The sequence below is a fragment of the Pleurodeles waltl genome, chromosome 5, assembly GCF_031143425.1.
Source record: "Pleurodeles waltl isolate 20211129_DDA chromosome 5, aPleWal1.hap1.20221129, whole genome shotgun sequence".
Taxonomy (NCBI): Eukaryota; Metazoa; Chordata; class Amphibia; order Caudata; family Salamandridae; genus Pleurodeles; species Pleurodeles waltl.
The window spans coordinates 1,376,547,427-1,376,570,056 of NC_090444.1; the positions used below are offsets into that span (position 1 = coordinate 1,376,547,427).

General features: G+C 43.9%; 1 protein-coding gene across 1 annotated transcript in view; it reads left to right on the forward strand.

Moving 5' to 3' along the window:
• LOC138297121 (vomeronasal type-2 receptor 26-like) overlaps positions 1 to 19,506 on the forward strand; it is a 135,046-nt gene extending 115,540 nt beyond the window's left edge. The window contains exons 3-4 of the mRNA XM_069236620.1: positions 5,001 to 5,124; positions 18,611 to 19,506. Coding sequence (XP_069092721.1) covers positions 5,001 to 5,124; positions 18,611 to 19,506 — 1,020 coding nt within the window. The remainder of the gene's footprint in view (positions 1 to 5,000; positions 5,125 to 18,610) is intronic.
• Positions 19,507 to 22,630: the final 3,124 nt, after the last annotated feature.

Below are 22,630 nucleotides of genomic sequence, written 5' to 3' on the forward strand. Positions count from 1 at the left end.
AAGGTCTATAATGATTCAAAACTCACCTGTGACCTTCTTCATAAGTAATACTCAAGAATAAATGCTGAAACCTATTTCCTAAGAGGGAACTTTCACTACAGCTCACTTCTGCAGCATCAAAACAATGATCTTCTCCAAAGTCTTTCTCCAGAATGCCTCCCTGAGCCAGTGTGTCTGAAGAAACCAAGGTTTCTAAAAATCCGAAGAGACATCCAGAACATTGCTTGGAGATACAACTTGTCACAAATCTTACCCACTACCTGAAATATAAGAGATGACAGCCCCCACAGGGTGGATGGAGGGGCAAAAGGACCCAAAAGCCTGAGGTAGCTACAGCTGAAAATGAAAACAGCTCTGCTGGAAATTAGTCTTCCTTCTAGTGAAGTGATCAGACTTCCCTCTGCCAGTTTCCCAAGACCTATGTTTGACGTAAAGGTTGGACATGTTTTGGGTCTTAAAGGTCTTCCAATTCTTCCCTGAAGCTTGCTGCCTGAAATAGACATCTTCAACAACCAATTCTTCTTTCCTGCTTCCACCTTCCCACCTCACATGAGCAGATGTTTTATTGCAGCTACACAACTAACAAAAACCATAGCTGATGCACTGAGATTATCAAAAGCCATGTCTGAAAGGAATTTTGGGTGAATCTCCATAAAACCCAACAACTTTGAAAAATCCCCTCCCTCTTGGATAGCCAAAGAGAATGTCTAAAAGTCCTTAACCAAAAACTGGGAGGAACATATAGTGTACATGTCTAATCTTAAAGAAAGGCTGCGACTGGTGGGGGCCCTCTTGAAGGGCCTCCAGCTTCCTGTATACTGTGTCATTCAAAGTCACATCCTCAGTCAGAAGGATGGCTTCCCAGTGAGGTTACCCAGAAGGGGATAAAGAGTGAGAACTTGGGGCAACTCAGTCCCGCCTTTTGACAAAGAATCGAATCTCCACATGAACCTGGGTATTGAGACTCTCTCTGGATCTCTCCATTCCTGCTTCCACAGATTCTGACTTGCAGGAATCACGGGCACATTAGAGACTGCAGGCCTCTGGAATTGTCTGAACCCCCCCCCCCAGCCTTACTGGGCCGATCATCATATCAAAGAAATTGAAGTTAGGAAGAAAGATAAGACACAACTGGCTTCAAGTCTTCTTTCAAAATATACTTCCCTCTGGTAGAAGTGCATGAAGAAAACACTTCCTCTTCATCATCCTTGAATAATCCAGTCTACACCAGTTAAGGGACCCCAAGTCCCTGCTCTGGCATGAAACTGGACAAAGGAAAGGGGAGTGACCACTCCCCTGTCTACCACAACCCCAGGGGTGGCGACCAGAGCTCCTCCAAAGTGTCCCTGGGTTTTGCCATCTTGGATTCTCTGGGAGTATCCGAGTGGCCAGTGCCAGCAGGTGACTTCAGAGACCCCTCCTGATAGGTGCTTACCTGGTTAGGTGACCAATCCCTCTTTTAGGACTATTTAGGGTCTCTACTCTGGGCGTTTCTTCAGATTTGGATTGCAAGACTCCAGCATGAATCTTCTACATCCTTTACTTCATCTTCTACTGACAGATCAATCGCTGACTGCTCCAGGAACTCTACAAAACTGCAACAAAGAAGCTGACTTCTGCAACATTGTATCTTCAGCTCCTGCCAGCTACTGCAACTGTTTCAGGTCATGCATCCTCCAAGGACTGCCTGTCTTCAGCCTGCACCCGAAGAACCAAAGGAATCTCCAGTGGAGTGACGGAGTCACTTCCCTGCTTCAGCAGGTACCTCTCTGCAGCAACGACTGGTGGCGTGGGTCCCCTCTCCAGATGATGAGCATGGATCCAGCAACACAGGTGGTGGACAAAAGTGACCCAGACAATCCCAAGGTCCAGCTGTCCAGCCTTGGTGGAGGTAAGGGCTTGCCTCCCCAAGCAAGACAGTATCCCCATGCACCGTGTGACTTGCAGTTGCCAAGGCTTGTGTGCAACTTTCCAAGAAGTTATTCATGCACAGCACAGGATAGGCCCCCAGCACTCCATCCTATGGCACACAGCTTCCGGAGTGGTTCTCTGGCGGCATGGGATCCATTTGTGTTGTGTTGCATAGGCCTCCATTTGCACCTTCTTTGTTCCCATGCTGTGGGACTCCTGTGCACGCTGCCTGGTCATCTCAGGGCTCTCCGCCTCCCCCTTGTGGGTAGAGGCCACCAGGTCCCTCCTGGTCCTGGGCAGCGCCATTTTCTGTTAACCGCACGTTTTGTGTGTGTCAAGGCTTGTTGGCAGAAGCCAGAGATGCAAACCAGACTGCAATCATCCATCTGGTGTGGGACATCATTTGCACCAACAAGGAACCCGCATCTGTCTTCCTGTGTGCATAACTGACTTTGTCTTCATCCGGATTAGCAGGGGCTCCTGTTCTCCCTGAGCTCTTCAGTGCTTCTTGGATTTGGTCCCCTTCTTCTGCTGGTCTTCAGGTCCAGGAATCCATTGTAGGTGTCTTGCAGTCTTTTCTGGTTCTTGCATAATCTTCTATCACAACTTATTGTGTGTTTCAGGAAAATCAATGTGATTTACTCCTGTTTTCCTGGGCTCTGGGGTGGGTTCTAAGTCATGTTTATTGAATGTTCCCTAGTCCTCAAAAACAATTAAAACATACCCAATGAGAATTCATTTATGCTATAAATAACTAAGAGCTATTCATTTAATAAAACATTTTCATACTGTTTTAATCAATTAGGTCTCATGAGTGAAAAAGGTTTTGCACACAAAAACAGTAAATCTCTGGGTCTAAGGTTAAAGAAATTAGCAAAGCAAAGCCAAAAAGATTCCATGATGATTTCTAAAACTGTTTACAAATTAATTGGTTTAAACCAGACTATGGGGGTCATTCCAACTTCGGCGGGCGGCGGAGGCCGCCCGCCAAAGTTCCCCCGCCAAAAGACCACACCGCGGTCAAATGACCGTGGCGGTCATTCTGACTTTCCCGCTGGGCGGGCGGGCGACCGCCAAAAGCCGCCCGCCCGCCCAGCGGGAAAGACCCAGCAAAGATGAAGCTGGCTCCGAATGGAGCCGGCGGAGTTGCTGGGGTGCGACGGGTGCAGTGGCACCCGTCGCGATTTTCAGTGTCTGCAAAGCAGACACTGAAAATCATTATGGGGCCCTGTTAGGGGGCCCCTGCACTGCCCATGCCCATGGGCAGTGGCATGGGCAGTGCAGGGGCCCCCAGGGGCCCCACGACACCCGTTCCCGCCAGCCTGGTTCTGGCGGTGAAAACCGCCAGAAACAGGCTGGCGGGAAGGGGGTCGGAATCCCCATGGCGGCGCTGCAGGATTCATTTGGCCAGTGGAAAACCGGCGGGAAACCACTGGTTTCCCTTTTCTGACCGCGGCTTTACCGCCACGGTCAGAATTGGCCTGGAAGCACCGCCAGCCTGTTGGCGGTGCTTCCGTGGTCGTTGGCCCTGGCGGTCAATGACCGCCAGGTTCAGAATGACCCCCTATGTCTTTGTAAGATTTGGGGTCACTCAATTTTACCTGAAAGCAAATGTTTTTGCTCTTTGGCATGCAGAAAATCTCTGAAGTTTAAATTTGATTATACCCATTAAGTATCTGGGAACTCACAGGGTGATCTGTCAGCGGACCAGCTGGGTGACCTTGACTTCTTGGGCTTCTGGGCACCTTGACTTCTGATGCCAACTGAGGGTTAACCTTTTGCTCCTTGGGCAATTCTACCACAACTTATCAAGCATCCCCTTTTCTTCATACATGATAATTTTCAGGACCCATCATCTCTGACTTTAGCTAACAATAAGAAGATGTTGACTGGCACACAACTTCGACTGATTTGTACCTGTGGCTCCTTTCATTGCATTTTAAATTGAATAAAGAATCACAGCAAACCCTCCAAAAACATTGATTGTACCCTTAAACATCAAGAACACAATAATACTCTAAACTGAAAGGTTAAAAAACCAACAATGCATCTAATAATTTAATGAAACTACCCTTGTGTGATAAACCGATAAGGCATGCCATGGTTTACATTTCTCTTATTAGTCCTTGAAGGTCCTCATATCTGTTTGACTCTAGATTAGCAATTATCTCACACTCACATTCCTAATGTGGCAGGAATTTAGAGATGCCTGGATTCTTCAATTAAGCCACAAAATACTTCTGCACTTTACATTCAAGGATTCTATTAGTTTCTGAAATCTTCATTGGAGAGTATTTCTTTTCAAATAGATAGCCAAAGTTGAATAAATCACTGAAGATCCATCCACTTATCCTTTTCGAATTTTGACCTGCACCTTGCTAAAATGTTCAGACTGTCTCATGCATTTTTCTGATCACAGACTAATCTTAGAGATTTGGAAAGTCAAATCAGCTCCCTGCAGACCATCCCGAAGAGTCACAAAATTTACGTGAAGAGTTTGGTCCAGCCCTGATCAGCATGTCTAACATGGTCACAACTATGTAGTATGTACATGAATCTGAAATTAAGCTTGAAAATCACTTGCATTAGATTATTGGATTCAGTGATGTACTGGGCAGTGGCTTCTCATTGACTTATGTGTCTCATGGGAGAAGCTACAATGTCCTTTAATAGGAGCAGAATATTTTTAGAACAATAGCAAGTCATCTTTGTAAGATTCTCTTTAATATTCGCTAATTGGCATGCCCACTCATATGGAGAACATACAGGTCTGGATCCAATGAACCATTTTCTATCTATTATGAAGTAGAGTATAGCGTTTAAGCTGTCAATTTTAGAACTAGATGCATTGAGCGCTATTTATTATAAACATGTATGATCCTTTTCGTTGCTCATCAGTTTGCCAAAATTGGGAGCACAGTACCACAGGATAAAATTCAGCATTGATAGCTATTTGGGGAAAAAGTAAATATTAAAGTACTGCTCAAAAGCAACATCTACACTAATCCAAGTATCCATTGTTATCCGCTATTGACATGAAATTAGTTTTACTTTAACATTCACTGCTTCTCTCCATTTTTTTTCTCCAGACTCCTCGCTCTGTATGCTCTGACAGCTGTATACCTGGATATCGGAAAGCTTCTCAGGAGGGAAAACAAGTCTGCTGCCATATATGTATCCCATGTGCTGATGGAGAAATTACTACCCAGTATGGTGGGTGCATGCTTCTCAGACTTCAAGAATCAGAGCTCAATTAAGAAAATAAATCTCAACAAGTAATTGTTAATTATATGAAAAGTAACTCCTGAACACAGAGCACAATGCAACAATCATGTGACAGTTCACTAACCTTCTGCATTTCCCAGGGAGCACTTTAAGTAAAATAGGAACACAATGTTTTCTAGGTATTAAAATATTCAAGAAGCAGTTTAAACCTGCCAGAAAATACGTTATATAGTCATTTAACAGGTTGTGAAACATTAGATATTGCCATGCAATTTAGAATGGAAGGATGTCTTTCCAGCCTTCTGGCTACATTAACTTTATTGGTAAACTGTAAATGTGGCACAGTGGTGCCTGAATCCCATAGAGGGAACCCCAAAGCCTGCTTCCTTTCGACTGACCACAGTCATAGTGTTTTGGTTAATTTTATTGATTGATTTCCCTTCCTGCTCAGCAGTCCTGGTTCATCTGTGTGGGAGCTTGGGCTGCATACTGCCACTTTTTGTCTTTTCCCTGAACCTTCTTGTTCAATAAAGGGTGCAGTGAGGTGTTTTAGCTGTATGCCCCATCCCCAATTTGTAGCCCGAGAGCAGAGGGGTTTATTGCCTATGTGTGGAGGTAATGTTTGGGTAGTTCTAGATCTCATTTTAAGGATAGAAAGTGCTTGAAGAGCAATGGACAAACATTTAAGCCCTGCTTTGAAATAGAGCTGTAATGCCCAGCCTTAAGCAGCAAGTGAATCTGTGGTCTCAGTCATGTCTCTTGCTCCACCTTTTCCCACATTGTCACAGGCTGAGGTGGCATTAGCAAGTTCATTGATCCCACCCAGCCTGTGACAATGTTGAAAAAGATTGAGTCACATTAGGAGTCTCCATCTCACATCCCTGAACAGTGGTTGTGTTCTTTGCATGAATAGAACAGTAGCAGGTGGATACCATCTGGAACACTATACCTTGACTGCCAGCCCCCTACTCTCCCCTAAACCTCCTTCCTTTCTCATGAGTGCTCTTCCGCTCTAGAGTACATTCTTCTATCTCATAAGATGAGAGCTGCCAGCCTCTCAGCCACAGAGCCATAACATGAAATGGGAAAACACACAGTTCTCTTTCTCTTCTTGTGATTGTCAGGCCAGAGATGGTGGGAAACATGATCTGGCATTCTGGGAGCTTAGAGGGACTCACCTAAAACTGAGATCTCCTTTGCTTCACACCCGAGAGGCAAGCACTAATGATGGGAAAGCTTGGTAAGGGCCAAAAATGAATATGATGTGTGAGGGAATATGTGTTAGACTGAGTGTATGTTAAACTGCATGTGATTTTGAATTTGTGCAAGTGTGTATCAGATTGTGTGTGTAAGGGTGTGAACCTGTATTACTGGATCCCTTCGTACTTAGCATGTACTTAACTTCAGGAGAATATTCTTCACTGATTGTATGAATAAGATGCCAAGAAATCTGGGCCACTATTCCAATAATAATAAAAGGTAATCTAATGGCAAGCTACTCATGCAGTTTAAACTAAGGAAAAGGTATACGGGCAATCTACAACACATGACAAAACCCCATCAATGGAGTTCCAGTAACTGACACATTATTCTGTGACTATCACAGCCCCACTTCTTTCTTTGCTGTGGTTACCCTTTGAACAAAATCTTCACTGAACAACACACTCTTGTGTGGCTAGGCATCACTCTAAAACCCCTAAAAGCAGCAGGATGGTAATCAAAGAGGCTGATCTATATAACAAGAGTGGGATGAGTGTGTAGGGAAGTACCATCTTTCTTGGCATGTTACCCCCAATTTCTGCCTGTTTGGCAGTGTGTTTTTACTGTCTCACTGGGGCCTATATGTGTTGTCAGTATGCTTGACTGTGTCACTGGAGTTCTGGTAAAAGAAGTCCAGTGCTTATGATCTCTCTGTTTACCAAAGTTGTCACTATAGTTTAGTGACTCCAGATTCCAATTCTGATTGGTACACAGGACTCCCCTTGTAAGTCCCTAGTATATGATACCTAGGTACCTAGGGCATTGGGGTTCCAGGAGATTCGTATGAGCTGCAGAATTTACTTTCCCACCCATAAAGAGCTCATACAAACCCTTCTTCAGGACTGCCACTGCAGCCTGAGTGAAATAGTACAAACACTAGTTCACAGCCATTTTTCACTGCACCAGTTAAATTATAAGTCACCTATACATCTAACCTTCATTTACTGATGGCTAGGTGTAACGTTACTGTGTGTGAGGGCACCCCTGCACTAGGAAAGGTGTCCCCACATTGCCCAGGGCAAATTCTCCAGACTTTGTGAGTTCGGGGACACCATTATAAGCGTGCACTACAGATATGTCAATACATATATGTAGCTTCACAATGGTAACTCCGAATATGGCCATGTGAGGTGTCTAAGATTGTGTAATTGAACCCCCAATCCAAATCCAGTATAGGGGGGGGAAATTCCAGGCACCCTGGGGGCTCCACCATGGACCCCCAGTACTGCCAAAACAGCTCTCTGAGGTTTCAACTGCAGCCCCAGCTGCTGCAACCTCACATTTTCTGCCTTCCTGGAGATTGAGCAGCTCAATCCCAGGAAGGCAGAACAATGCATTGATTTTAGGAGTGGGGTGTTACACCATCTCCATTGGAAATAGGTGTTACAGGCATGAGAGGGGTATCCTCCCAGAGCCTCTGGAAATGCTTTGAAGGGCACAAACGGTGCCCTCCTTGCATAATCAAGTCTACACTGGTTCACGGACCCCTAGTCCCTGCTCTGGCATGAAACTGGACAAAGGACAGGGGAGTAACCACTCCCCTGTCCATCACCACCCCAGGGATGGTGGCCAGAGCTCCTCCGGAGTGTCCCTGCCATTAGCCATCTTGGATTCCAAGGTGTGGGGACCCTCTGGGAGCATCTGAGTGGCCAGTGCCAGCAGGTGACATCAGAGACCCCTCCTGATAGGTGCATACCTGGGTAGGTAGCCAATCCCCCTCTCAGGGCTACTTAGGGTCTCTCCTCTGGGTGTTAGTAAGATTCCTCCAGGACCCCTATGCATCCTCTGCTTCAGCTTTTGACCGTCGGATATACCACAGACTGCTCCAGGAACTGCTGTAACTGCAACAAAATATCCAGGAAGACTCCTGTGACCTGTAACTTCAGCTCCAGACAGCAACTGCAACAGTTTCCAAGGTGTGCACGCTCTGAGGACTACCTTTCTTCATACTGCACCAGAAGAACCAAAGGAATCTCCTGTGGCAGAGTCACTTCCCTGCTTCAGCAGGTACTTCCTGTCGATGAGCATGATCCCTGGAACACTGGTGCACTGGAACACTGGTGGTGAACTGAAGTGACCCTGACTGTCCAAAGGTCCAGCTGTCCAATTTGGTGGGGTAAGAGCTTGCTTCCCCGTGCAGCAACAGCACCCCTGTGCACTACGTCTTCTGCAGCTCCTTGGGCTTCTGTGCACTTCTTTCAAACGTTATTCGTACACAGCGTAGCCCACGTCCCCAGGACTCCATCCTGCGATCTATGCATCTTGTAAGTCAACCCTTTGCTTCTGAACCCAATATTATTTTGTATATGGACGGAGTTTCTGTGTAGCCATACCCCGCTGTATCACCCGTAATTAATATTCTCATATGCTGTAAGATGCATACATAATAATATAGTGTAAAGCAGGGGACCACCAAGCTACTCCGAGCTCTTGGAAGAACCATATATTTCAAGGCCTTTCTGTGTTTAGTATAACCCCACATAAAATTGCTGCTAATTGCCTCTAGTTTATCTAACTATGGTCTAGCAAACTCCAGCGGAGTCAAATGAAAAAGGTACAGCACTTTGGGGAGTATATTCATTTTTAACACATTACAGCAACCTAAAAGAGAAAGATTAAGATAATGCATACGGATCAAACCGCTTTTAATTTTGGCCAACAGGGGGGCCATATTCAATTCCACCAGCTGGTCAATTGAGGCCGAGACTCTGATCCCCAGATATAGAGCCTTGGCTACCAGCCGACTGTCTTGATCGTGGTCTGACTCGAGCAAATGACCTGAGTCTTATCCTTGTTTAGTTTATAGCCAGAGTATTGCCCAAATGTTTCAGCTAACCTCATGATTTCCTTCATTATCCGGCATATCTGAAGTCACAACCACATCACCCGCACAGGCCAAAACCTTATAGCTCTCACCCTGGTGGACAATCGGGCTAATCTCCATAGACTCCTCTAATTTACTAAGAAAGGGGTCTATGTATAGTTCACATAACAGGGGTGAGCAGGCGCAACCCTGCCTGGTGCCTCTAGAGATATTGATTAGCTCTGAAACTGACCCCCTAGCCGTACCAGGGATTTAGGGGAGTTATACATTGCTGTAATGGCAGCTAGAAAACCTTCCCCAAACCCTTTCCATCTAAAAATCTCCCAGAGGAATAGCCACGAAACCCAATCAAATGCTTTCTCAGCATCGAGCAATATCAGACCCAACGGTGTTTGACCTACCCCCATCACATCAAACATGGTGATAACTCTTCTTATGTGATCAACGGTGCTCCTACCAGGAATAAACCCATGCTGTCTTCTGCACACCAGTGGAGAGATAACCCTTGCCATCCTTCTAGCCAGAATCTTAGCACAGATTTTCCCATCTCAATTCAGCAAATAAATTGGTCTATCGGACCCTGGTGAGCAGGAGGGCTTATCCTTCTTCTTAAAGACTGTTATAATAGCCTCTTCCCAGGTTAATTGTGGTTGACAGCAGGTTAATAGCATATCATTTTTTAGCCCTTGGAAAAATACCTTATAAAACTCAAGTGGCAGAGCATCAAAGTTTTGCCACCGGCCAGGGACCCCACGGCTTCTTGCAGTTCCTCAAGAGAAATCGGGGTCTCTAACAAATCCTTCTCTCTTTGACTAAGCCTATCTGTCTCTAACCCCTCCTGGAATCCCATGACATTTTCATGAGCACCAACTGCCTGTTCTTGAGTGCCAGAATATAGCTCTTCATGAAAATACCTAAACACGTCTAAGATCTCTTCTGTTTTTTCCCTAAGACAGCACTGGGCATCTTTAATGGCCACAATAACCTCCTCCAAGGCTTTTTGTCTCACCCTACTAGCCAAGATCCTTCCAATAGACTCACTGTATTCATAGTGTTCTGCTTTAAACCTCTGATATTTAGAGGCTGCCTCATTGCTAAACTGCTGAATAGTCTTGGCCTTCAAAGCTGATATTTTGGCCTGGATCGTAGCAGACTCTTCTTTTCTTAAACAGAGCATCAACTTACCCTCGGCTAACCTAAGCTGTTGATGTAGCCTACGCGTTTCTAGCTAACTCAATTTCTACAGGCACAGGCTGAAGTTCAATGTCTCTTCTCTGATTCCCACTTTTAAGGCATCCCATACTGTTCCTGGTAAAGCAGTGCCCCGGTTTATCTCCAGGAATTGCAATAACCACCTACACATGTGATCTACATAAGAAGGCTTGAAGTTATTGGTGCAGTCAATATTAGGGGGTTATGATTGGATACAATTCTAGGGACAAGTTCTATCGCCGCCTCCGTGGCTAAGGCTGCTGCAGTAAAAAAATAGTCCAGACAAACCAGTTTGCTATTGGGAGAAGAGTCGTATGTATAGCCTGGATCTGGGGCTTTAATCTTCTCCCAGACATCGATTAGGGGGTAATTCCTTATCAGCCCTTTTAATGCCCTGCATACCTTGGGTTTGCGTCCTTGATACTTTTCAGCTCTGCTCAGATCCCTTCTTACCTCTAAATGTAAATGAATAGCTATTATGTTTTGCACAATCAAACAAATCTGCCTTCTGCACTTGCCCTGTCTTACCCCACCCATACCCATCTTTCACCCCCCAACTCCTCCAGCTCCTAAACCCACTCCCTCCCCCACAACCCCCTCTAACCCCTGACCCCATTAGTCAACTTCCCCCACCACCTCAAGGAGAGCATAGGACTACACAGTCCCTATCCATGATAGATTTGTGCACCCCTGCCTTCCCCAGACCTTACCCAAAACAGTGTCTTGCATCTCAAAATAACATAGCCATAAAAAACAACCGCCAAACCCCTTATCCAGTGAGAGGGAAAATGGAGGGCGAGTACCACCTTACATTTGACTATATAGATATATATAAACCATATTTTAAAAAAAGGGGGATCCCGCCCTGATACACTCAAAGCCTGTCTAAAGAAATCTTTTTATTTTACTTCGGACACAAAGTAGTGAGTCTTGCCACTAACGACCACCTTCAATTTGGCAGGATTCATCAGATAGATTCTGTATGGGAAACATTAGTTGACAATGTCTCCATCTTTTTTCCACAGTTGTGTGACAAAAATCAGGTCTAACAAAAAAATCACAGCCCCTGGCGGTGCGTTTGTAATCTGGGCGAGCAAGATCATACACAGCCTGTCTTGTCTGAAAATTAAGGAGAGAGATCAACATTGCCCTAGGCTTAGTATCTCCTGCACCCGATTTGGCTCAAGTGTTTAAAGGAAAGCGGTGTGCCCTCTGAATTTCTCTATCCCAATCCCAGTGAGTCAAGTCATGAAAGGCCTCCTTAGATAGGCTCACAATAAACCCTTGTGGATCAGTAACCTCGGCCCCTTCCGGAACACCCAAACTTGAAGGTTTTTTCACCTGAGCCTGTGTTTTAGGTCCGTCAATTTCCATTGGGCATCATCCAGTTGAGCTTTCATCAAGTCCCCTATCGCTCCCTGCTATGCGGCATCGTCTTCCAAATTGCCAATTCAGGTCTCAGCCTCCCCATATATGTCAGAAACTCAGAACATGGTTTTGCCACCCAGCGGATTGACATCTGCATTTTACGTCAGGCTAACTGAGTTCTACGACTTTCAGCCTTTGACTCTTCTTGTTACTCCATAATGCTTCGATAAATAGTTTCCAGGGAGATTACATCTGACTGTGTTTTGAAACTAGGATGCATGCCAGAGCTGTCATCGAGCGGGGTAGTAGTGTAGTCCCAATGGAGATCTGTAGTTGCCATAGATGTACAGTATGTGGGTGACAAGCTGAACCTGAGTGTGCGTTTTTCTTTTTCTGCTTCTTCCTAACAGTGGCAACACTGTTGCACTCTGATCGCCCCTGTTCAGAGCCAGGAGAGGACAGCTCAGAAACCAGTTCTGAAGAGATCTTCCCTATCTCCGAATCGGATTCCTCATTGCTTGTCCAGCTGGATTGGTCCGACAAAGAAAATAATTTACCACCCTCATCCTTATCTCGGGCTGCCTTAGAAGCCAAATATCCTTCATTAACATGCTTTAAACTGCTCACCATTCCCTGGACCATAGCATGACCCCGTCACCAGTTTGGTCAAGGGGATGACGCAAGACCTTGCTGCAAAATACCAGTGCATTACCCTTAGAACACAAAACATTTGAGGAGCCTGTAGGAAAGTCTAAGGGTGACGGGATGCAGTAATCACTCACCAGCAATTAAGTCCTTCTCAATGCCATGCAATTGCCATCCATGCCCTCACCTCCTTTCTCTGCCTGGGCCTCAGCCGTTTCAGGCTCAACCAACGGTCCCCCATGTTGCTCTATGATAGGTGGGTTCACTGCCACAGCCCCCACTCTAGACTCCATTCAGGGCTTCCTCTTTAAAAGTTTATCAAGCGGTGCGAGGTTTAGCTTGGTGTTTACCGGAGACTTCTTCCTCACCTTCTCGGGGGCTCCCCACTTGACTTCCCGCTGCAATTTGGGTTTGTCTATAATGCCAGAACTACGTACACCACGCGGCTTGGTCTGCTTCCCCCTTAATGCAGGAAGCACCGTCTTCGTTCCTTTCGGCGGCATCTGCCCGACGCTCAGTCCCGAACAACCAGTGCACACTGTAGCAACCGCACTGGCTGACCGATGCAACAATGCAGCCGAATAAAGCTGCTGCACAGCGGTTGACGACTCCGGCCTCCACCGCCACAAATACTGAGTCCAAGCTCAAGGAGCATTCCTCAGGTTGGAAGAACCAGTGAAAATCCAGTCTGGTGAATCAGTCGTGGGCTTTAGGGATCCACGGTTGCATGTCTGGGTTCTGGCAAGGGAGGCAGCGAACAGCCGTCTCCACAGCCGCCATCTTGCCCTCCTCAATCATGTATTTTGTTGATATTAAATGCTTTACACACTTATCTGCCGAGTTAAGCCTGACTGCTTGTGAGCGAAGCTACCAAGGGTTGAGCAAGAGTTAATTTATTGAGACCTTGACTGTACCTTATTTGTGATTGTGGTGTTATTAATAACTGTAGGTACCATTTTTTGGTTTCGCCAATAACTGTGACACTGCTTTACAAATCTTCACGAAACTTTAAAAATGTATACTTCAGTGGGTTCAGTTGCTGTCTAGAAAGTTTCAAGGTGATCCATCAAGATGGGAGCTGAGAAAAAGGGGTGTCCCAAAACACATTTTCCCCATACGTTTTCCCATAAGAATTTTGAACACGACTACAGCCTGAACCGCTGGACGGAATGACACCACATTTGGCAGAAAATTAGCTCATGGTCCAGAAAGTGTGGTATTTTGTGATTTGTTGTAAATCTGTACAGTAGTCTTGAGGTATTAGAGATTAAAAATATAGATATCTAGGGATGTGGATCCTCCGTGGATCCAATCGTCCTCATGATGATATCTGATTGGGTGCCAACACTTCAACCGGACAAGAAGTCTGCACAGGCGGAATAATGATGAAGAATTACATGACATTTTATAATAGTCAAAACAGAATATGGGTGTTTATTGAAATTTGTATATCAAGGACAATGTTGCATATGATCAGAAATTAAATGGTTGGTATTTCACTATATCGTGGCTAAGCAAGAGGTTTCGACAGAGTCCAAATGCGAGGAGACATCAAAATGTGTAATACTTTGAGCATGGTGATTAACTGGCTGGTCTAATAACGGAAAGGCCTCCTAAAGTGCATTGTAATATTTTTGGGATATTAGATAACAGATCATTGGCCATTAAGACACGAATACAAGACAAGTAACAGATATATGTTGTTACATTGATTTGATAAATACAGAATGCAATACATATGCAGGATATTGTGATATTATAATATTGGCCACTGAGTGGCAACAATCAAGTATAGATCTGAATTAGGGAAATCATGAATCTTGCAATTGCAGCCTCTTGAAATCAAGGTCGCACAGTGCAAAACATATTACCAAGGTATGAACTGAATATCTAACAGCCACTTAGTGCAAGTAATGGCATGAATTATACGAATGTTCGCAGTAAATTCTATCACTGTTGAGTGTAATAAATAACATTGTTGCAATCCTCGTGCACACCATGCTAAATGTTTAAAGTTGAATGGCCTTGTAATGTGGTATATGAAACGGTGAGAAATAATGCACAAACAGTATTGCAAAAGTATTAATTGAGAGATGATGGACATGTAAATTTTGCAAGCACAATGTGAACTCAAGGTACCTGGAGATGATACATAATATGATTTCATTGTTTGCCTCGATGTAATTTTAATTTGTTTTAATTGCACTACACATCCCATAATGCCTCATTATGGGCTTGTTGGGCTATTCCGTGTATAAATGTGGAAAGTGAGATAAGACTCTCACACCATGATCAAGACTTCTTTAGTCAAAATGCATTGCTGTGGATCTGTGGAGTGAAACACAAAATAATGGACTGGGCTTTAATGTAATCTTCCTGAAGGGTGGTGTTTTTGTGAAGATATATTTATATGGAGCGTGGTCAGGCCCCAACACCAGCACTAGCAACTTTGGCACACTGCTTGATCTAACCCCATTGGATAGTTTTATATATATATATATATATGTATATATATATATATATATTTATATGAGGAAGGCAGCAGCAGCAGTTGAAACGCATCATGTAGGAGTAAACCTTCTGTCTACACTGGCATCTTGAGTAAGTATGGTTTACCTCTTTTAGACTTTGGATATTACTGCTGGTGTGCTCACCTGGCTTCGCGCTTCACCCCCTTTGGGTACCTGGTGTGCGTTTGCAAAAAAAGAAGCAGCAAACTCTGGGTAATCCCCAATGTTAGGTACAGATCAGCTCCTGTATGGAGCACCTTACAACACCAACAACACTCTGAACCTGCTCACCTCAAATGTCTATTTCTCTAGCAACGTTTTCAAGCATAGAATTAGCACACTGCCATCCATGCCGAGCTATAAAGGAATGAATTATTTTGCCATTTCCACAGCAAAGTCTTTAAACAAAGAATTTGTACAGTACTATCTACGCATCAGCTGTAATATGGCATAAGCCTTTTACCACTCCAGACATAGGCCCTAATTCTAACCTTGGCGGACGGCGGAGGCCGTCCGCCAAGGTACCGCCGTCAGAACACCGCACCGCGGTCGAAAGACCGCTGCGGTGATTCTGACATTTGCCCTGGGCTGGCGGACGGCCGCCAAAAGGCCGCCCGCCAGCCCAGGGCAAATCAACCTTCCCACTAGGATGCCGGCTCAGAATTGAGCCGGCGGAGTGGGAAGGTGCGACGGGTGCAGTTGCACCCGTCGCGTATTTCAGTGTCTGCTAGGCAGACACTGAAATACTTTGTGGGGCCCTCTTACGGGGGCCCCTGCCGTGCCCATGCCATTGGCATGGGCACGGCAGGGGCCCCCAGGGGCCCAGCGGCACCCCCTACCGCCATCCTGTTCCTGGCGGGCGAACCGCCAGGAACAGGATGGCGGTAGGGGGTGTCAGAATCCCCCATGGCGGCGCAGCAAGCTGCGCCACCATGGGGGATTCTAAGGGCAGCGGTAAACCGGCGGGAGACCGCCGGTTTACCCTTTCTGGCCGCGGCTGAACCGCCGCGGTCAGAATGCCCTGCGGGGCACCGCCGGCCTGTCGGCAGTGCTCCCGCCGACCCTGGCCGGGGTCAGAATGACCCCCATAGTATTACAGCTTTGGATTTGTGAAATACTATCCAGGCCAGCCTAGAATGAATAAAAGCAACAACCTGACACATGCTTTGCTATTATTATAGCTTTTCAGAGATGCATAGTTTTGTCTAGACACCAGGAAGCACCCATTAAAAGTCAAAACAAAATCCTTTCAGGTTTAGTGTGTTGCATAAATTATGCATAAAAGAAGCAGAGAACTCCAGGTACTTTCCAAGTTTATGTGGAGAGCAGCTCCTGAATAGAAATACATATATAGAAATTCAACATGTAAACTTAACTAACTTGTGATCATACTGCTTGAAAGAATTATTGGAATTTTTAGAAAACAAAAATATTGCTTACCTAGCCCAGCAACCTCGATGCCTAGCAGGTCGAGCAGGCCTGAGTGTGTCAGTGGTGTGTCAGCAGCTGCTGGAATCACTGAATGCACACAGTTTATTTGGCAATAAACACATAGTACTTGGCAGCAATTCTTTAAAAGTCTAAAGGACTGATTTAGACCAATTTAGTCTAAAACATAGCTAAGGCCAAAATTAAAGATCAGATGGAAGAACAATCAAAATGTTTTGGACTTCCTACAGAGGTTGCATGTTAAACCTACAAACAAAAATTATGAGATACATTGAAGGAGTGATTAGAGGAGATAATCCTTTTTAGATAGGAAGGGTAAGATTCAGTTACTATGATTAAGAAAACAAAAAGTAAAAGACTAAACACATTTTCCCATGCAATTTTATATATGGCATAAAGCTGGGTTGTTACTGAAAAAGAGTGCTTTTTCTGATTTGGTGTAAATCTGTACAGTAGTTTTTGAGAAATTGAGGTTTAGAATGTATCTATAAAGATAGACTCAGTAGTTCCTCGACTCCAGCATATCAAAAGATTAAACCTTGGTGGCTGCCTCACACCAACAAAGAAGTTTGGCAGGTAGTTTAGTACATGGAAACTCAGCTCTGTGTCCTAGAAAAAAACCTGAAACACGTATGGAGGGGCAGGATGGAAATAGACTGCCCCACCTAAACCCCCACAGGTCCATGAATATTGTGAGGCTTGTAAATTGTTGTGGGTACACCTGCACCATAGATTTAAAGTTGTTGGGTGCCCTGCATGAGCCTGGGTACCAATGAAAAAAAGTATAACTGTCTTCCAAAAAAAAAAGAAGAAGAAAAAAAACAGAGAAGCTGCTAATTTCATATTCACTGCCCTGTCGAAGAACACCGCATAATGCCTTGCAAGAGCTATTTATATATCTTAATGCATCCTTGTGATGCCCCTAGAATGAGCAGGGGCAGAAAGAAGCTTTTTTTTAATGTAGTGGGGTGCTCCAGCGGCTGCAGCTGCCCCCTATGGAAATGTTTAAAAAGTTGCAGTAAGTCTTCTGGGTTATTGAATATATGGCTTACCCTATTTTAAAAGCACTTTGAGTTGGTGCTGTATGTTCTTCAAAGGGAGTGCTGGAACTCCTTATGATTGGTCTTTGGGCTGCATTTGGGTGCCTGGAGAGTACAAAAAAAAAATTCAACACATGTTTATTGTTGTTGTGAATAAAATGTTTTAATTAAACTATTTTTGAGATGATAGTTATTATTAAACTTTATCCTATATGTACATGGAAGTATAACTTGCATTCTTCCCATGCACTGCATATGACTTCATATATTACATCATTCATGACATGGTCTATGATAAAATTGATAACATTATGGATGATATTTAAAATAACATTGTTGACAACAACACTGTGCATGGTGGGGAGAGTTCTAGGTAATTCAGTTAACTGTAACTGGTGAATTTCAGTGTTTTTTTAAAGTTTAAAATGTTATGTTTTTAATGACATTTTGGCCTAGCTATAACTTCACTTTGACCGTGTTTTTTCAGTGAATACATTAATGTGTGTGTGCATGTGTATGTTTATCTATCTATTTATCTATCTATCTGTCTATCTATCTATCTATCTATCTATCTATCTATCTATCTATCTATCTATCTATCTATCTATCAATGTATGTGTGTGTCATATTAAAACTGTTGAAAACTTGGCGAAATAAAACAATATTTGTCTGTATGGAGAGATAAATAATTGGTTAGTTTTGTCAACCTCTGCTACTTTATTGTATTATGGATTCTTATTAAATTGTGTTGCATTTATGGATTATTGTTAGATTTTCAAGAGAACTGGCATTACATGTCATTCCAGCAATTAGAGAAATACCTGGAGCTGAGAAGAGTGTATCTCCACTTTGGATAAGTTTGAAGTCACCTGCCTTCTTGCAAATATGCATAAAAAACAAACACATTCTTTAACTCAGTGCATTCTAGGAAATACTGATGTAACAGAAGAATTTTAAAATGATTTCTTACCCACTAACAGCACATGTGCCTTTATGACTGGTAACTGTTTTCTATGAATGCATTTCTGCCAACCTCTGACCTATTTTATGTAAGACTCTTTTAAAATTGGCCCTACTTGTGCTGAACTCTATTACTGACATAATAATTTGTGATGGTCATTATGTGCTAAATATATTTTTTTCTACTCTTTGATTCATTTATTTAGATATGGAAGAGTGTGTGAGGTGCCCGGAAGACCACTGGTCTAATGACAAGCGAGACCTCTGTGTTCCGAGGGTAATAGACTTCCTCTCATATGACGACCCTCTGGGTGTGTCGTTGGCTTTAATGGCTGCTCTACTTGCCTCATTTGCTGCAGGAGTTTTGGGTATCTTCGTTAAGCACAAGGACACAGCAATAGTAAAGGCAAACAATCGGGATCTCAGTTACATTCTCCTCATCTCCATCATGCTGGCTTTTCTCTGTACATTTTTATTTCTTGGTCGCCCAATAAATGTGACTTGTCTTCTCCGACAAATTGCCTTTGGAATAATTTTTGTGCTTTCTCTGTCTTCAATCCTGTCAAAAACCATTACAGTTGTCATTGCTTTCAATGCTACAAAGCCCAACAGTAAGTTGAGAAAGTGGGTGGATCCCAGAGTTTCTCTCTGTCTAATCTTTCTGTGTACGTTAGGGGAAGTTTTGATCTGCATCATATGGATTCTTCAATCCCCACCTTTCCCAGATTATGACACAAAGACTGAAACAGGAAAGGTTATATTGCTCTGTAATGAAGGGTCTGTCACACTATTTTATTGTGTAATTGGATACATGGGAGCCTTGGCTCTAATTAGCTTCTTTGTGGCATTCTTGGCTCGTAAGCTACCAGACTCTTTCAACGAGGCTCAGCATATCTCATTCAGCATGCTGGTCTTCTGCAGTGTCTGGGTGTCATTCATCCCAGCATACATCAGCACCAAAGGAAGATACATGGTAGCTGTGGAGATCTTTGCCATTCTGGCTTCCAGCACTGGACTGTTAGGCTGTATATTCATTCCCAAATGTTATATAATTATAATGAGGCCCGAGCTGAATACAAAGGGACACATCATCAATAGATAATGCACTACTCTGTACAGTGCAGGAAATGTGTAACCAAAAGCATTTACAAAGACAGAAATGGAATTAGTCATTGACTAATAGTGGAAATTAGGGATTGTTAATACAAATAAACAGAATTTAAATGGCTTTTAAAACCATTCAGATAATCTTTTGTTGCTACTTTCTAGCTTTGTTTACAGGACAAGTGATTAATCAAGAGGAATAAAACTAAGGGCTTAGTCAGTGGTTGCAAAAGACTGATATTTCATGGTGGTTGATGTGTGTGTAATGCTAGAAGTGATACTGTTGGAAAGTGGATTATTGTTAAGGACAGGTAAGTATCTACACCTAACAGTAGGCCTATAACCCCCACTTAGGTCCAGTTAGGTCTCAATAAATTAAATTTAGCTCAACCGTTGGTAGCTTGGCAACGAGTGACATGGCTTAACTTAGGAGACAAGTGTGTAAAGCATTTAAAAATCACAAAACAGTAAGTAAAACACAAAACACAATAAAAAGCCAACACCAATTTATAAACATAGATTATATTGTTACCTTTACAATGACAGCAAAACAACTAAAATTGGATAAGGGGAACCGGGGATATGAATTTTTAAAGAATTCATGTTTTCTAGAGCATAGAAGCAACTAGGGCTCAAAGGTTTAAAAAAGGTCACACTGGAAAGGGACAAAGTCCAGGAGTTCAGGCCACCTGTGGGTAACACTGTCACACTTATTTTCCAAAGTGTTTCTTGAATCAGGAAAGTGGCCCAGAGCTCCAGCCAAGGGTTCAGAGGCTCTGGTTTGCCTCTTGGGGGCCTGGACTACAACTCCCACAATGCAACTCTTCAATGTATGGAGTTGCTTCAAATGTCTCCAAACTTCTGGATCTTCTTCCAGAGGTCCTTTTTGGGTCCTTGAAGTGTCCACAACTTGGTCCAAGGTTCCAGAAGCTCTGAGTTGCTCCTTGGGAGTTGGGACTACAATTACCAGAATGCACATTGTCAGAATCCTCAAATTGCCACTGGAAGCTGGTCAGCTGTGATCTTCTTGCAGGACTTGATGCAAAGGACTGTGGGCAGCTCCTTTGTTCCTGTAGCAAGCAGTGAGTCCCTTCTTGAAGCAGTAGAAGACAGGCAAAATCATTTAATTGGTGAAGCCCAAGTGTTCCTTCAGAGTGCAGTGTCAAGGTGCAGGTCAGTGACTCAGCAGGGCAGTCCTTTTTCTTCTTTGTCTTGCTTCTTGTAGGGATCTGAGACGTGAATGCAGCTCTGCCATATTTATCCTTGATCCTGGGTGAAAAACAGGGGGTCCTGGGTATCCAATCACAGGCAGGCTCCTTCACCCTTTGATGACCACTTCCTGGGAAGTGTTGCAAAAATCAATCTTGGGGAGAAACATTCCTCAAAACATGGCTAAAAGTGATTTTTGGAGTTTAGATCTGGCTGAGCCCACCCACTGGAGTGGCTAAAAATCCTAAACACACCCCTCTCCTGCCCTTTCCTAATCTAATCTAGGAGGCACCTAATTGTCTGGGGTTTCAGGGTGTGAGGGAGGTGCCGGGCTGCTCCAAAGGTCCTTCCCTGCTTTTGAAGACCAGTTTGGCCGCTCTCCCCCTTCTTGCTTCCCCATCCACTGAGGCAGATCTCCTCCCCTAGGCACATCCTTTCTGTTCAGCCAGGCCACAACTTAACACCTCATCATGGCTGCCTGACCAGGTTGCCAGAGGCTCTTTACCTGAACTAAATCCAACAATTGTAAGTTGTGGGATTTATTATAGCAATTACTTTGATACCAAACTCAAGGTATCTGGCACTAAAGAGACTTTGTTAATTAAAATAAATTATCCCCATTTTAGCCTATGGAGGCCATTCACAACAGTGAGGGAAAAACTAATTTGGCTATTTTACCTCACCAGGGCTTATGAAACAATGTTTATAAGGTCCCTGCTTATAGTTACATGGCCCCCTAGGGGCACCTATGGCACACCTTGGGGTGTGTAAAAATAACATAGTTTAAGACTTTGAAAGTACTTTTAATTTCAAAGTAGACTTTGCATATACCTTTAATTTAAAAGCAGCCAGCAAGGCAGGCCTAACTTTAAAATGACCCTATGCACCTCAGCAGTGCACCTATGGGTGCACTACCTATGGTAGGGTCCCTAAACCTACATGCCCTACCATATACTATGGACTATTAGGTAGGTTGACATAGCCAATTATAATTAGCCTTATTTGCATACTCATTTTACAGCGAACATAGGCCCTGGAACAGTGTCAGGAAAACACCAGCAAAAAGTGAAAAAAGGGGGGAAAAGTTAGGGGGCCTCTGCAATCAGCCCTGTTTTCTCACAGATACACTTAGCAAATTCTAGAAATGATAGTGCATATTTACAAGTGCTTTTGCATCTCTCTTGCACCATGCAACCTGGAGCATGAGTGGCGCAAATGTAAAATGAGATATATGAAGCCACGCAAGGCCACCTTGCATGGCCCTGTGTGGCACCATAAATCTTGAGTAATGCAATGCAGTGCAAATCACTATGTTGCATTATTCTGCACCAGGTAGGAGTTTCCATGGCTGTTGCGTGGGTGTTCCCAAGCAACATCCATGGTTTTTTAAGCATTCTCAGATTTACAAGTACAGGTAAATTTGGGAATTTGCTAAAAAGATACACCTCTCCAGGAGAGGTGTAATGACCAGGGGAGTTGTAATGAAAATAAATATTTTTAAAGGGTTGTTTTTGTGCAGGAAGTTGTTCCTTCTTGCATACAGACAGTCCTTAATGCAACACAGGCTCTAAAGCTCTAGGCAGCCCATTGTGCTCAAGCGCAGAGCAAATGAAAGGAATGTGCTGTATTGCCTTAAATCCAATGCATTCCTGTCCTCTCCTTGCTGCACCACTTTTTCATTAGTTTGCCTCTATATATTTGCAGAAGTTGACCTTGAAAACTGGAGGCTAAAGTGTTTAGATCACATATTACCTTGACAAAATTAATAAAATGTAATATCCTGTACTGTTTCTTCAGCCCCCTCCTGAAAACACTGATAGCAACAGTTGACCCAACTGGTTAGGATGCGAACATCCCCCCACCAGTCCCACCACCCACTATTGATGGTCGTATAAAGTTTGCAATCCAAGAGG